The sequence below is a fragment of the Condylura cristata genome, unplaced genomic scaffold (genome assembly GCF_000260355.1).
Source record: "Condylura cristata isolate star-nosed mole 26May11 unplaced genomic scaffold, ConCri1.0 scaffold00024, whole genome shotgun sequence".
NCBI lineage: Eukaryota > Metazoa > Chordata > Mammalia > Eulipotyphla > Talpidae > Condylura > Condylura cristata.
In genome coordinates, this window is record NW_004567125.1 from 1,184,694 (window position 1) to 1,197,935 (window position 13,242).

Genomic DNA, 13,242 nt, shown 5'->3' on the forward strand with positions numbered 1-13,242 from the left:
AGGTTTTAACCACAAGGATTTCTCTTTGGTGGTGTTGCTTTTTTTTACATAAATATCTCAAAAGTTATTCAGCAATCTTTTCCCATTGACTTGAACTGGGACAATTGCACTTACTCACACCCCCCCCCCCCACACACACACATGCACACACCACATCTGAGGCCAGAGAACATTTAGTGACCTTGAACTCTTATAGCATGATAGACAAATAAGGGATACACAGGGTGTTAGAAGGTCCTTTCTCCAGTGTGTAGTGGTCTGCTCCCTTCTTTTTCTCTGATGAATTCTCACACCCCCCCCCCCCACACCTCTGGCCTAAACACCAGTTATTGTGTGCATAAGTAAATAAATCTTTAAAAATAAAATTAAATGTAAAAGAAATGCTTTCTTTCTGCTTATGGGTTCTCTCTGCTTCTAGTTCCCTGGGTTGGACCACTGGACCACAGCCCAGCTCCTTCTGCCTTTGTGAAAAAGATTTGGAACTTCTGATTAATCTCCTAGGTCTCTCAGTTTCCACCTTCTCTAATGCTACCAGATTCCAACTAAATCCTTCCAAAGGTGAAGATTCTTTCTTCCGGCCAAACAGAAGTGATACTAAGAAACGCTGGCATATGCTTCTCACAGGAGCAGAGTGAGGGATTGGGCAGGTCTGGAAGCCAAATATTTTGGATCCCAGAAGCCATTTTGCCTGCTTTGGGCCTCAGGCTCATCTGAAATAGCCTCCCCATCCCCGGGCCCCCCCAACAAACCTCCAGTCCTGCTGGACTGAGGCCAACCAGGGATGTGCAAGCCTTTGGTGACCACTGGGGGGCAGTAGGGACCCACACTGGTCCATGGGGGCAAGGGAGGAAATCCGGGAGAAGGGAAATCTGAGGAGCAGGATTAAGTGTTTATGCTCTCTCCTCCCCCGGCAAGTCAACATGGGCAACTTCCTATAGAGGAACAGGGGCTGGGGACTCTGCTCTTCCTCGCGGTCTGGCTGGGCCGACTGCGGGGATGTGGCTGCCTCACATCTCTCTCCCTCCAGGCTTCTACTTTCCCCAGCCCAGCCTCTGCCTGAGTTTCTGTCCTTACTTCCTCCTCTCCTGACTGTCCATCTAGAACAAATCACTGTTTGCCCAGAGCTGCAAGCTGATTCCCACCTATCCTCTCTGCCCCTTCCTGCTCTCCAAGGCCAGCCCACACCTGGCAGTCAGGCCTGTTGGGGCCCCCAGCACCTGAAACTTCACCTCTGATTACAGCCTGCCCACCCCTCCTCCCCCCACCCCCAAGTGAGCCTTCTACTGAGGACCGTCCTTCTGCCTGGCATGCCCTTTCCCTGCAAATGCAGAGTCCTGTTGTTTCTGCCTCCCCAACGGGCACCTGCATGGCCACACCCTTGTGGACATTGGAAAGGCTGACTCATTGGGCAAGCAAGGGCTGCAAACGGTGGGCTTCCTCCTCCTCCCCCACCCTCCTGTGCCCTGCCTGGCTCTGAGCAGGTGTTCCTGGAGTCCGGGGATGGAGGCCAGCAGCAGCCTCACAACCCTTGGATCCTGCGGGAGGCCTCTGTCCACATCCTCCGTGATGCCTCCCAGGGCACCGCTCACCTGTGCCGCCTCTTCCTCCGGGACCCAGAATCAGACCTGTAGGGCCATAAAAGGGTTCTCGTGAGCCCCCTGGGAGACCCCTTGGGATGGTCTGGGGATACCAGCTTCAACAGCCCTGGACACTGGCCCCAGAAGTGCGTGGAACCCCAGGGGAGACACGGTACCTGTCTCTGCGATGCTTCTTCACACTTTTCTTTTTCTTGCGAAGGGGTGAGGAGCTCCCACAGCTGTGGATACAGGGGGGTTGTGGCTATTGAACTGGGGTCCTGGCAGGGGTTGGGGGGGCAGGGGGAGTTGCCACTGGTAATGACAGGGGTGGCCTAGGTACCCTGGTACCTGAACTGGAAAGGGGATTCCAGGCCGTATAGCTAGTTGTCGGTTGTACAGTTGTACAAAGTGAATTGGGTCCCTGAGGGAACTGCCTGTGTGGTCCCCAGGCTTTGCCCAGCTCCCCCCCCCCCCATTGTGAGTAAGAACTTCATCCCACCCAGCGGCTAGAGGTTCCTATGGTGGGGCTTCTGGCCCTTGTGGGGGAAACTAGGATGGTGCCAGGGTACAGGTTCTGAGATGGCAGGCCTCCTGCCTCAGGGGGTAGCCGGGAGTCCCACCACCCGCAGGCAGCACCCCTCGCCCCACCGGGCCCTGTCTGCCTTCACCACTGACCTGCACTCCGAGTCTAGTCTCCTCTTTTTGCTGAAGGTCAAGGGAGAAAGGACAGACAGATGGACGGAGTTAGCTGGGGACCCTGATATTTCCCAGGGTCTTCCTCAGGACTGGGCAGTGGGGCATAAGAGATGGGGAAAGGTAGCTGAGACCCAGCTAACTCCCTCCCCCCAGGCCAGGAGTCCTGGCCCAGCGCAGACCGGCTGGGGTGGGGGAGGGGTGGGGGAGGGGTGGGGGGCGAGGGAGGGCCCAGGGCCGGTCAGAAGCTCCACGCCAAAGTCCCGCACGCGCCACAGCTGAGCGCCCGGGCGGTGCAGGGGAGCGCGGGGCTCGGCGCCAGAGGCTAGAGAGAAGACGCTGGCCCACAGCGCCCTCAGCGCCCGCGGCCGCTCCCAGGCGCACTCTCACCGGCTTCTCCGGTGGCCGCCTTTCTTTTTCTTCTTTTTCTTGGGAGGGGGCGACGTTGAGCTGCTGGACCAGTGCTTGGTCCTAGGCGAGAAGGGGTAGGTGGCTGGCTGAGGTGAGAGCGACGGGGCAGCCTTCCCGGCTCCCCAGCTCGGAGCCCACTGACCTGTACCCCCGGTGGCCGCGGTAGCAGGCGGCTGGGCAGTCGCAGTCCACCAGGCCGTCGTCGTCGTCGTCGAAGGGCGCGTAGGCCAGGCCTGGCTCCAGGCCCTCCGTCAGCCGCGGGGTCTCCGCCATGCTGCGGGTGGGGGAGGGGTGCTCACCTCAGGGGCAGGGCAGGCCACGGTGGGGCTGCAGTCCAACCCCTAAAGGGTCGGGCAGCAGAGAGTTGGGTGACGCCAGGGGGGCTCTTTAACACACCTCTCAGCCTCAACAGTGCCATAGTTTGCAAGAGAAAAAAGGGCACCGGCCTCCCCACGTCAGCGAGGTCCCTCCCCTCACTGAACCCTTTCCGCACTGATTCTTTATGTTCAGCTCGATTCATTGGACCCCTCTGGCCCCTTTCACCAATCCCACACCCCCTTAACTCCACAGTCCTGTGTCCAGCCCCCTAGCCCTCTCTGAGCCCAGCTGGCAGAGTCCCTCCTGGGGTCTTAGGGCACCCCCCCACCCCCCACCCCCACCTCTGGCTTTCTCTAACACCGCTGTCACACCCCACCCCGAGCCCTTCCTACTCCAGAGACCCCCTCTCCTGTGCCCCTTCTTCCTCAGCCCGGCTGCCTCTCTAAAATATCCATGGCCTCTCCAGTTCCCCTCCCTGCAGCCCCAAGGAGGCCCTGCTCTTCTCTGCCACTGGCTGTCATCAATCACTGTCCCTTGCTCTGTGGGCCTCAGCACTTTGCCCGCCACCAGGCTCCCCACAGCTCTCCCCTTTGCTCAGCCCCTGTTCCGGCCCGCCTGGAGCCCAGGCTTCTGCCACAGATGTTTGCTCCCTGCAGGCACTTGGCAGAGTGACCATTTTTCCTTAGAGGCAGCCGGACTTTGGCGTGATTTCTGACGCTACAGAGAAGCCCTCGTCATGTGCTGTCTCTGAGTCACGGTGTGACCTGGTGTCTGTCATGTCCCCTCTGTGAGCCTCTTTCCCCAAGATGAGAGTCCTCACTGCCTGGAAGTGAGCCCCAAAGGAAGAGAACGGCTCCAGGGTGGTGAACCCCCGCCTCCCTCACCTAGAGAGTGGCCCCTCCTGAACGGAGCTTCAGCAGAATTACCCTTACTTGAGTGCCCTTCCCCTCCTCTGTTCTTTCTCTGCCCCAGAGTGAGGGAGGCAACGGCTTGGACAGCAGAGTATTAAGGACATGACATGATCTTTGGTCTGTATTCAGGCATGGCCGTGCTCCCGGAGAATCAGGTCCTTATCTACACAACGGGGCAAAAGCCTATCCCGGCTTTGAGCAGAGGATTAAGTCAGATTCTGCCTCTGACATGAGGTCTGGCTCTGGACTGTGGTCTGGTCCTGGCTGCTTTTGTGAGATGGGGCCTCAGGCAGATGCTCACACACCAACACTTTCTGTTCCACCTTTTCTTTCAGCTCCCACACATCAAAGTCAGCGGGAACCAGGAAGGCAGCCACAGCTACAAGGGAAAGAGCTTTCAGGGAGAAATCTCTAGCAGGGAACTCACAGATGCACTCTTTGAAGACTGCTTTTATAACTCAAATCTCACAGGGTGTGCTAGCCTGGAAGCCATGCAGTTCCTGAACATGGACTGGCTGTGGCAGCCCAGCGCCATGCAGGAAATACTGCATGTATTTTCCAGAGTGGTGGAGGAGAAGCTCATGTCATTCTCCCTGCCCCTGCACAGCCAAACACCCCTCATCCCCTCATCCACACCTCCTGAAAGCACTGGCCCCCTGCTCCGGTCTCTGGCCCTGGAATCACTAAGTTCTCGGCTTGTCCAACCCCCCATCCTCTCAGGGTCCATCACTCCCACACAGTCCTGAGCCACACAAATATCTGACACATAAAACATAGTCTTCAGCAGAACTTAAGGACACCTCCAGCATTATGTGGGGGAGCCAGTGGGAGGAGGGCGCTTCCACTTAGCCTGACATTAAAAAAGGTTACTTACAAAATAAAATAGCTCAGTTTGGGGACAGCCTTCTGTCCCCAAGGGAACTTCACTCATCCCTTGATGTGTCAGTTAGTCTCGCCACGGATCGGGACCTCACTCAAGCCTTCCTCTGTGCCCTCTTTATCCTGCCGATACACCCCAAGGGGCTCTCTCTCTCTTTACTCTCTGTTCCGGGGGACAGGGCTCTGCACCTCCTACCCCATCCTCCTTCCAGGGGACTTGTCATTTGGCTTTTCTCACTCTCTAGTCTCCTTTTGGAAGTTTCCTTCAGATCTTGTCTGCTGGGAGCCTCTGTCTTTCAATAGGATATGAGTAGCAGGCTCTGAGAGAGACTCATGGTGTCAGAGTCTCTGGTAAAACTTGCTTTGGGAGTCTTATAACTGGGTCTAGGCTCAGCCTCTTTTGTCAGCCCTGTGTAACTGGTACCACTTCACCTCTGTGAGACCCCCCCAGGGTTAGAAGACTGGGTTCTCCTACCTGCCTCCCCTGGATAACATCGCTGACAGTAATGTCCCTTAAGGTTTAAATAACTCTCTACAGCTCTCAAACCCCATTCAGAAATGCTTCCTGACACAGATGAAAACATGCTGAGACCCAGGGCAGGAAGGGAACAACCCTCCTGGTTGGGAGGCTTTTGGTAAAGAATGTAAATTCACCCAGGCAACTGGCTTTGAAGATTCATGTGAGAATTTAGGACAGCCCTTGGCTTCTTGGCTGGCCCTCCCCATTACAGATGTTAGCACAGCTGTCCCCTCCCCACTACACAGAGAGTGAGTTCTGTGTTTGTTTAACTTTCCATGTTCTTAAGCTCATGTTTTTATCTACTTATCTTCTCACCACATCTGTGGAACAGGCAGGAGTGGCGTTGTTCCCTTACGGCAGAGCAAACCAACCCCACAAAGGTGATCAAAGGTCCAAAAGAGTCTACTATAGAGGAGCCGATTGTGTGTCAAGGCTGAGCACGGCCTCAGTGGACACTTGTTGGCCTGGCCGTGACGGTCAGGGCTCCGACCTGGGGGAGACTGCCCATCTCACTCTCTTTCCCATGCCAGCAATTTCCCTAATTAACTGGTTCTGTTTCCCATTAGCCAGGAGCATAATGGTCAATTGACAGATGAATGAATCCAGACAGAAGAAGGGAAGGATTCCAGGCATCAGGTCTGCCCTTGCCACTCATTCACTCAGTGGCCAGGCCAGCAGGAGCAAGGGCCTGGGGGCAGTCGTAGGACCAGGGATGAATCAGGCCTGGAACTTCTGTAGCTTTTCACAGTGAACGGAAAATATCACACATGGCGCATATGATCATAGCTACTAATGCAGGTGCCAGATACTATTCTAAGCTCTTTGCAAGCTTATCTCATGTAATCATCTAATGCTCAGAATAAGCCACTGAGGTGGTACCAACATTAGAAACCTAACTTATAGATAAAATAATGAACCCTCTGGTGGTGCAGCGGGTTAAAGCACATCACAAAGAAGCTTAAGCCACTTCCACATGAGTTCAATCCCCGCCTGCCCCGGAGGAGATCCACATGGCGTGGCAGACCTCTCCTGACCCACCCGCTGCTCCCCTCAGCAGTGTACTTGTCGATCTGCCTGTTCTGTACCCCACTCTGTCTCTGGTGAACCCTCTCACCCTCCACATCTCTGGCCTGTACTCCAGTTCTGTATGAATAAATAAATAAATCTTAAAAAAAATAATGAAACATAGAGAAGTCACACTAGGTATAAAATTAGAAGCATAGAATATAACAAAGACTGGGATTTACCTAGTGTGTTAGGGAGTGGCTTTTAAATTTTGCCCTCTGTGAACCCTCAGTCCCAACATTGTGTTATGTTATATAATATGAAAACAATTATTCTTAAAGATTGTCTATCAGAGAGAAAAAAGAATAGATACCAGCAGGAGAAGTAGAGAACACAACATGTAAGTATTCCAGAGAGGTGGAGAGTTTGCTTTTATCCTGGGAATGCCAGAAGTGGTTTCTAGAGACAGCCTTGAGTGTTGGAGTGTATTTGAAGGGGCTAGTCTGTGTCAAACTGAAGGTCATGTGTGAGCAGGGGTGAGGAAATGAGAGCATGCAGGACCAAGAGTATTAGGTCACCAGGAGTGGACCCCTGTGGTATGGAAAGCCAGGCTGGGTATGGAGATCTTTGATGCCAGACTTAGGAGTCCAGCATGGATGGATGTTGGGGAAACCACAGGAAGTTTTTCGGGCAAAACAGGACTCTCCATATCAATCCATTATAAAAGGCAAAAGTGTGTCCTCTTTCAGTGTCTCTAGGCCTTCAATCCTCAATCCTGCTCTCAGCACGTGTTTCTCAGATTAGAGGGCTAATTGCACCCACTGTTCTTCCTGAAATTCCACATACTTGATGCATTTTCCAAGGGGAAATTTCCCAAACACTAGTTTGATCACAGGACACCTCTCAAACACCTCCTGCAGGCCGCCACCACCTCTGGGATCATGTCCAGATACTGCAGCAGCATGATGGACAGTGTCCAGTGTCCAGTGTGTAGCAGACTGAGAGACACTGTCACTCAAACCAGCCCATTAGCTTAAGGGAAAAGGGCGATTCTTAGAGACAAAAAGCTCTGGAAGTGACCCTGCTTCTACTGAGATTCTTCCCTGAGTGGGAGATGTCTCGGGTTCACAGTCCAGGAGGGTTAAAACCACACATTTGCCCACCCCTGGCAAGGAGCTTTGACTTTGTCATCTTATTCTGTGAGGGCAGTGAATTTCCCCATGTCTCAAAATACCAGATGACGAAAGGAGCTATGGAATTGTCAGGGTCAGGAAGCCAAAGGCATGAGCAAGGACTAACTACTGGGTGGTTAGAGGGCTTCAGAGTCTCCTGTGAGAGTCCCACACTGGCAAGAGCATGGCGATAGTCAGGCAGAAGGGAACAGTTAAGGCTGGCCTAGTACTCACCATTGCTAGGCTCCCCATGATCACGAGGATGGGGGTAGTTGTGAATGGAATGTTGGTGTCCCCACATCCATATGTTGCAACTCTCACCCCAGTGTGATGGCACCTTCAGGAAGTAGCTAGGTCATCAGGAGGGAGCCCCCGTGAATGAGAGTAGTGTCCTTATAAGAAGAGGTCAGAGGCCCTCCCTGGTGGCACAGTGGGTTAAAGCACAGCACTGAGAAGCTAAAGCCACTTCCACATGACTTCGATCCCCGCCGGCCCCGGAGGTGACCACATGGCATGGCAGACCTCTCCTGACCCGCCCGCTGCTCCCCTCAGCAGTGTACTTCGTCGATCTGCCTGTTCTGCTCCCCACTCTGTCTCTGGTGAAGGCCTCTCACCGCCCCTGAGCTTCTGGCCTGTACCCCAGTTCTGTATGCACAAATAAATAAATCTTTAAAAAAAAAAAAAAAGAAAAAAAGAAGAGGTCAGAGAGCTAACTAGCTCTCTTTCTGCCATGTCAGTATATAAGAAAGTAGATGTCTGCCCCTGGGAGGAAGACGCTTAGCTGAACCCAATTATGCTGGAATCCCGGACTCCCAGCTCCAGAGCTAAGAAATATAGACTTCTAACACTGATCAGCCACCCTGCTTATAGCACTTTCTTTGTTCGAGTGGTCTGAGCTAAGACAGCGGTGGTGGTCTTAGCTGTCACAGGACATGTCTGCCGTGTGCCTATCACTATTCCTCACTTACTTTGAGGGTCTCACTTAATATCCTCAACATCTCCACTTTATGAATTTTATCTCCATTTTATGAATTTGGGGGAAGATTTATTTATTTATACATACAGAACTGGGGTACAGGCCAGAAGTACCCCAGGGTACTTATGTACAGGCCAGGGGTGGTGAGAGGCTTCACCAGAGACAGAATGGGGAGCAGGACAGGCAGAATGACTGAAATACACTGCTGAGGGGAGCAGTGGGCGGGTCAGGAGAGGTCTGCCACGCCATGTGGGTCACCTCAGGGGCGGGGCGGGGATTGAACTCATGTTGAGGTGGATTTAGATTCTTAGTACTGTGCTTTAATTCACTGCGCATCAGGGAGGGCCATGTTATGAATTTTTATCTCCATTTTATGAAGTAAGACAGGGGAGCTGGGAGAAGTCAAGGACCTGCCCACATCACACAGCACAGGTATGGTGGTATTGGGAACTAGAGTTGATGGAGTTCACATTGACTTAAGAGATTTGGATGGGGGAGCATCCTACACCAAACCCCACATCCTGCCTCCACCATCCCACAATCTAAACTGATAAGTGAAGATTTGGTCAGATGCCAGGCACACAGGAAGACACAAAGAGCCTCCAGCCCTGGGTCACCGCTATCTTGTGCCTTGGATTCAGTACCACAAACAGCTCCTCCCAAACTCAGTAATCCAGGCAGCCATCAGCCTCCTTAGCTTGCTGCAGTCACTCTCTAGAGTGCTATTTTCATACCATCTTGGCTGCCTGGGCTAGAAGAAACATTTTGGCCAACCCCTTCCCTGCAAGGAGGAAATTTCAGGGAAAATCGGGCAGTATCACTGTTCTAGGTACCGGGGTACAGCAGTAAACAAAAGTGATGAAGATTTGCCTTCATACTAGTGGGAGAGCAGGAGCCTGCAAAATCGCTGCTCTCCCCAGAGCAGCTGTGCCCCCTCACCGTGCCATCTTCAGACTCCGCCACTTCTAACGGCCCCTTCCTCATGGGACTCTTCCAGCTCATTTCCTCTCATCTCCTACTCAACACACATAGGCCCTGAAGATCAAACCGCTCAAGTGGCCTTCTTGTCAGGGGTTGACAGTAACTCCTGGTTTCACGGTGCAGGTTTATGTTTCCACCAGACAGCAGGAGACCTGTCTGGCCTCTCCTCCTGTCTCAGACCATAGCCCACACCCTGTAAGATGTCCCTTCCCATGATGGAGACAGAGCTGATGTCCCACTGCATCCCAGTTCACTCAGTGATTCAAGAAAAGGGAAGGTCAAGACTTGGGAGTCATTTGTCAACAGGAGAAAGTTCCAGCTGGGTGATGGATGAGACCCCCACATGGGGATGAGACCCCATAGGGAGGAGACAGAGGACAGGGGCAACATCTGGGGAGAATCTAGGAGTGAGGAAGACAGCAGCACTTGGTAGAAAGGTGACAGGAAACTCCCAATAGAACCACATCTTTGAAGCCGGCGGAGAGAATGTGGGCATCCAGTGGGCACGTGCCTGAGAGAGGCCAGCCTGTGGACAATAATGGCCATGCGAGGAGGCCCTGGGTGGCCACAGCTGTGCAGGTAACAAGAGTCCCAGGGCAGAAGTGAGAGCTCCCTGGCTTAAGGAAGGAGACAAGAGGTGCCACATACTCTACAGGAGTTTGGTCGAGAAAGGAGAGAAAAATGCGAAATGTGGCAGAGGAGAAAGCAGGATTGAGGAAGGATGGGAATTAAATGAACAGGAAGGCACCTGGGAGAGGGGAAATGGCAGCATTGGGCAGGAGGGGCAGTTACTGCTAGAAGAGCCCAGAGAAGCTGGCAAAGATCGGAAAGCCAGGACCTCCTGGTTTTGGGGGTGATCGAGCAGCAGTGGGTACATCTGGTTGCTAGGAGGTTAAGAGGGAAGAGGAGCTGGCCTCACTGAGCGGGGAAGCATATGAGCTACGGAGACTGAAGACAAGGGGGTTCATCACCTCTTCCTACCAAAGGGGACAGACATCAGGTCATCTGAGCCTGGCTCTCTAGATCCCCCGTGATCCCCCCATAAAGCCCAGTTATGCTTTCACTTCTGCCAGAGACTAGTAGAGTTACTTGGGGAGTCCCCCACCCCTGGAACCTGCGGTCGTCCAGATGGTCTGTCGACTCCCTCAATACTGTTTTGTTCTCAAGACTGCTACAACAGGAAAACCACTCTGAGGGGGTGGGCAGTAAAGGGGAACAAGATTTGGGACCTCAACAAGAGGCCCGTTCCCCAGACTAGTCCTCCAGAGGTGTGGGCCTGCTCTCAGCCCCTCACCCAGCCTGCTTTACTTCTAGCCAAAGAAATGTGGATGCTTGTCCTGGGTAGGGGCACTGAGCCTCAGCCAGCGAGAGCCCATGCAGTGGGTTCAGAGATGCTCTGTGACTCCGTGATGCCCAGCGAGCACGGGCCCGACGCCGTCAGCCAGGATGTCGGCTGGCCTGGCTGGCCCCGGCTCCTACCGCAGCTATTACTACGGTTTTGCATGGTTCCAGGTCTCTAATCTGACAAAATTCACCCCTTATTACTTCCCTGTTTCACCCAAAGCCTGCCAGGTGTCCATGACATATCGGTGCTCCTCCGTGTCATGACAGGTAGCGACGGGACCCCTGCGGAATCCTGCTCTTTCCTCTCCTGGTCATCGGCCTCAACAGCAACAGCGTCTGGCATGTTGGCCTTTTCAACACCGTCTTAGCTAAAAGGCCAAGCGTTTCTTACTCCCCAGTGTCCCTGCTTAGTCTGGAGCCTATTTTACAGGCTGAAAGGGTTGGGACAGAGGGACTGCCTCATGGGCACACGGTCTGCCAGTGGAACTCTGTGGCAACTCTGTGAGATTTTTGTCAGGTCATTTCTGAAGTTTCTTAATGCATGCCCAGGAGTCCCTGAGCTGATATCTGGGTTGTCTCCTTTCCCCTCACTGCTGAGCCTTAAAAAGAATCCAGGTGGCAGGCAGAAACCCTTGGTGATGCCCTGGTGCCCGGCACCCCTCCCTTGTTCCCTGGGCCAGACCAGAGCTTCCGATGGACAGGCCCATGGCCTCTCCTCTTCCTTCTCCTCCTCAAGCCTCTCCTCGAACCTCCAGCCCCAACTGTCTGAGGAACACTTAGAAAGGCCCCTTTGGGCCTTTCTAGCTGCTGCTTGAGCCTGCACCCCAATTCCTCTGCTCCCACACAGGCATGACTCACATGTGGCCCCCAGGCCGGTCTTCCCTGGTGAGCATTCCCTCCTTCTCCATCAGCATTTGCCGAAAAGTCCTGACCTTCTGCCGGGTCTCTTCCTCTGAGTACCTGCAGGAAGAGGGGTACAGGGGGGTGGGGGGGGTGAGGGATGTTTTGCTGGCTTTGGTTCCCTCTCTGCCCATCCCCTCCAGCCCACCCCCCACTCCCCCAGCCCCCAGCCCAAGGGCACATTCCCGCTTGCAAGAAGTTGTCCTTGTCATACCACCAAGCATAGCTTTCACGCTGGGGAAGCTGGAGGTCTGTCCATTTTGCACTGAGGCAGCCAGCTAACCAAATAACCAACCACATAAACAAGGAAGAGCCGTTCACAGAGCTGGAGAGGCCACCAGGTAAGCTGCATCTCCCTCCACCCCCAGGGCGGCCTCCCCTATAGCCAGGCTGCAGCCATTCCCTGGACACATTTTAGGATGTGAGAATCAGGTGGTGGCACTTAGGTGGCCTTCTGCTTTCCTGGCCTCCTGGACATCTGAGCCTCACAATGGTCTTGGGAAATACGCAGTGTTCCCCCACTTCTGCCAGATCAAGGCCACTAAGGGGAGTGCCTGGGATCCCCTTTGCTTCCCTCTTCCTGGGGCTTATGGTGGTGGGGGGAGACAAAGTCGGCCTTGAATGGAAGCTCTGACTTCACTTCTCTCTGCTTCCCTCCTAGAGCCCAGCCTCAGGCTAGGGATCAAAGTCCAGAATTGTCTACTCCTTCCTGTTCTCACACCTTGGGGTCATTGGTCATTGTCTCTCACTGCACCCCAAGCTGCTGCCCAGCCTCCCAGCCCCTCCAGCACCTGTCCATGCTGCCTATCCCTGGAGGGTCACTGGTTCCCTTGTCCCTTGCCTAGTGGCAGGCACACAGCAGGTGGTTTTTGCTGAATGAGTCTTGGGCTCCCAGGCCCTCTTCCTCTTCTTGCAGTTATTTTCCTGGACAGAAACTATGGTGGCAAAATAGGAACAGGGGGCTCATCTTGCTTCTGTCACCTGTTCCTCATCCATTCTCTGTGCACACAGTGGGCCCTGCCCTCCACTCAGTCTGTCTGTGACAGTGGTACCTCGTTCCCTTCAGGGACCCGATCCTCGACTCCCTCCTTGCTCAGCCTGCCTTTCCTCATCTCCCTCAGCAAGCATTTGCCCACTGGCCCAGTCTTTGTGGAAAGCAATTTGGTAATTCTTTTCTAGGCAAAATAAACACAACCAAATTGACTTCCAGGTTTGCCCTGTGGAGATAATCGTGGCTGAGCACAGGCCTTGACTCACGGGGTGTTTACAGCAGGAGAGAGAGCCCCACCACTAGGTTCTGAGCCAACATTTGTGTTTCCATGGCAACGTGCACCCCCAGAGCCTGGCAGGTGGTTCCTGCGCTAGTCATTATCTGTTGGCTCTTCTGCATCCCGGGCAGGCTGGGAGTTCCCTGAGGGCAGGGGCCTTGTCTGCCTGCGTTGCCAGCATGTCTCCAGCAACTGGCACCTTGCCTGCCACATGTGGTATCCAACAATTTTTGATAAGTGAGTAACTAGTGGTGGAGAGGCACTAGAGATTCTGAGGGCTGGATTTT

The 13,242-nt window shown here is 53.9% G+C and overlaps 1 protein-coding gene across 1 annotated transcript in view; it reads right to left on the reverse strand.

Moving 5' to 3' along the window:
* The window catches only part of SRRM3 (serine/arginine repetitive matrix 3), a 48,500-nt gene that overhangs the window by 15,384 nt on the left and 19,874 nt on the right, over nt 1–13,242 (reverse strand). Inside the window, exons 3-8 of the mRNA XM_004688020.2 lie at nt 11,646–11,747; nt 2,824–2,955; nt 2,661–2,741; nt 2,253–2,282; nt 1,754–1,816; nt 1,590–1,625 (exon numbers count right to left, since the gene is read on the reverse strand). Of these exons, the coding sequence (XP_004688077.1) occupies nt 1,590–1,625; nt 1,754–1,816; nt 2,253–2,282; nt 2,661–2,741; nt 2,824–2,955; nt 11,646–11,747 (444 nt within the window). The remainder of the gene's footprint in view (nt 1–1,589; nt 1,626–1,753; nt 1,817–2,252; nt 2,283–2,660; nt 2,742–2,823; nt 2,956–11,645; nt 11,748–13,242) is intronic.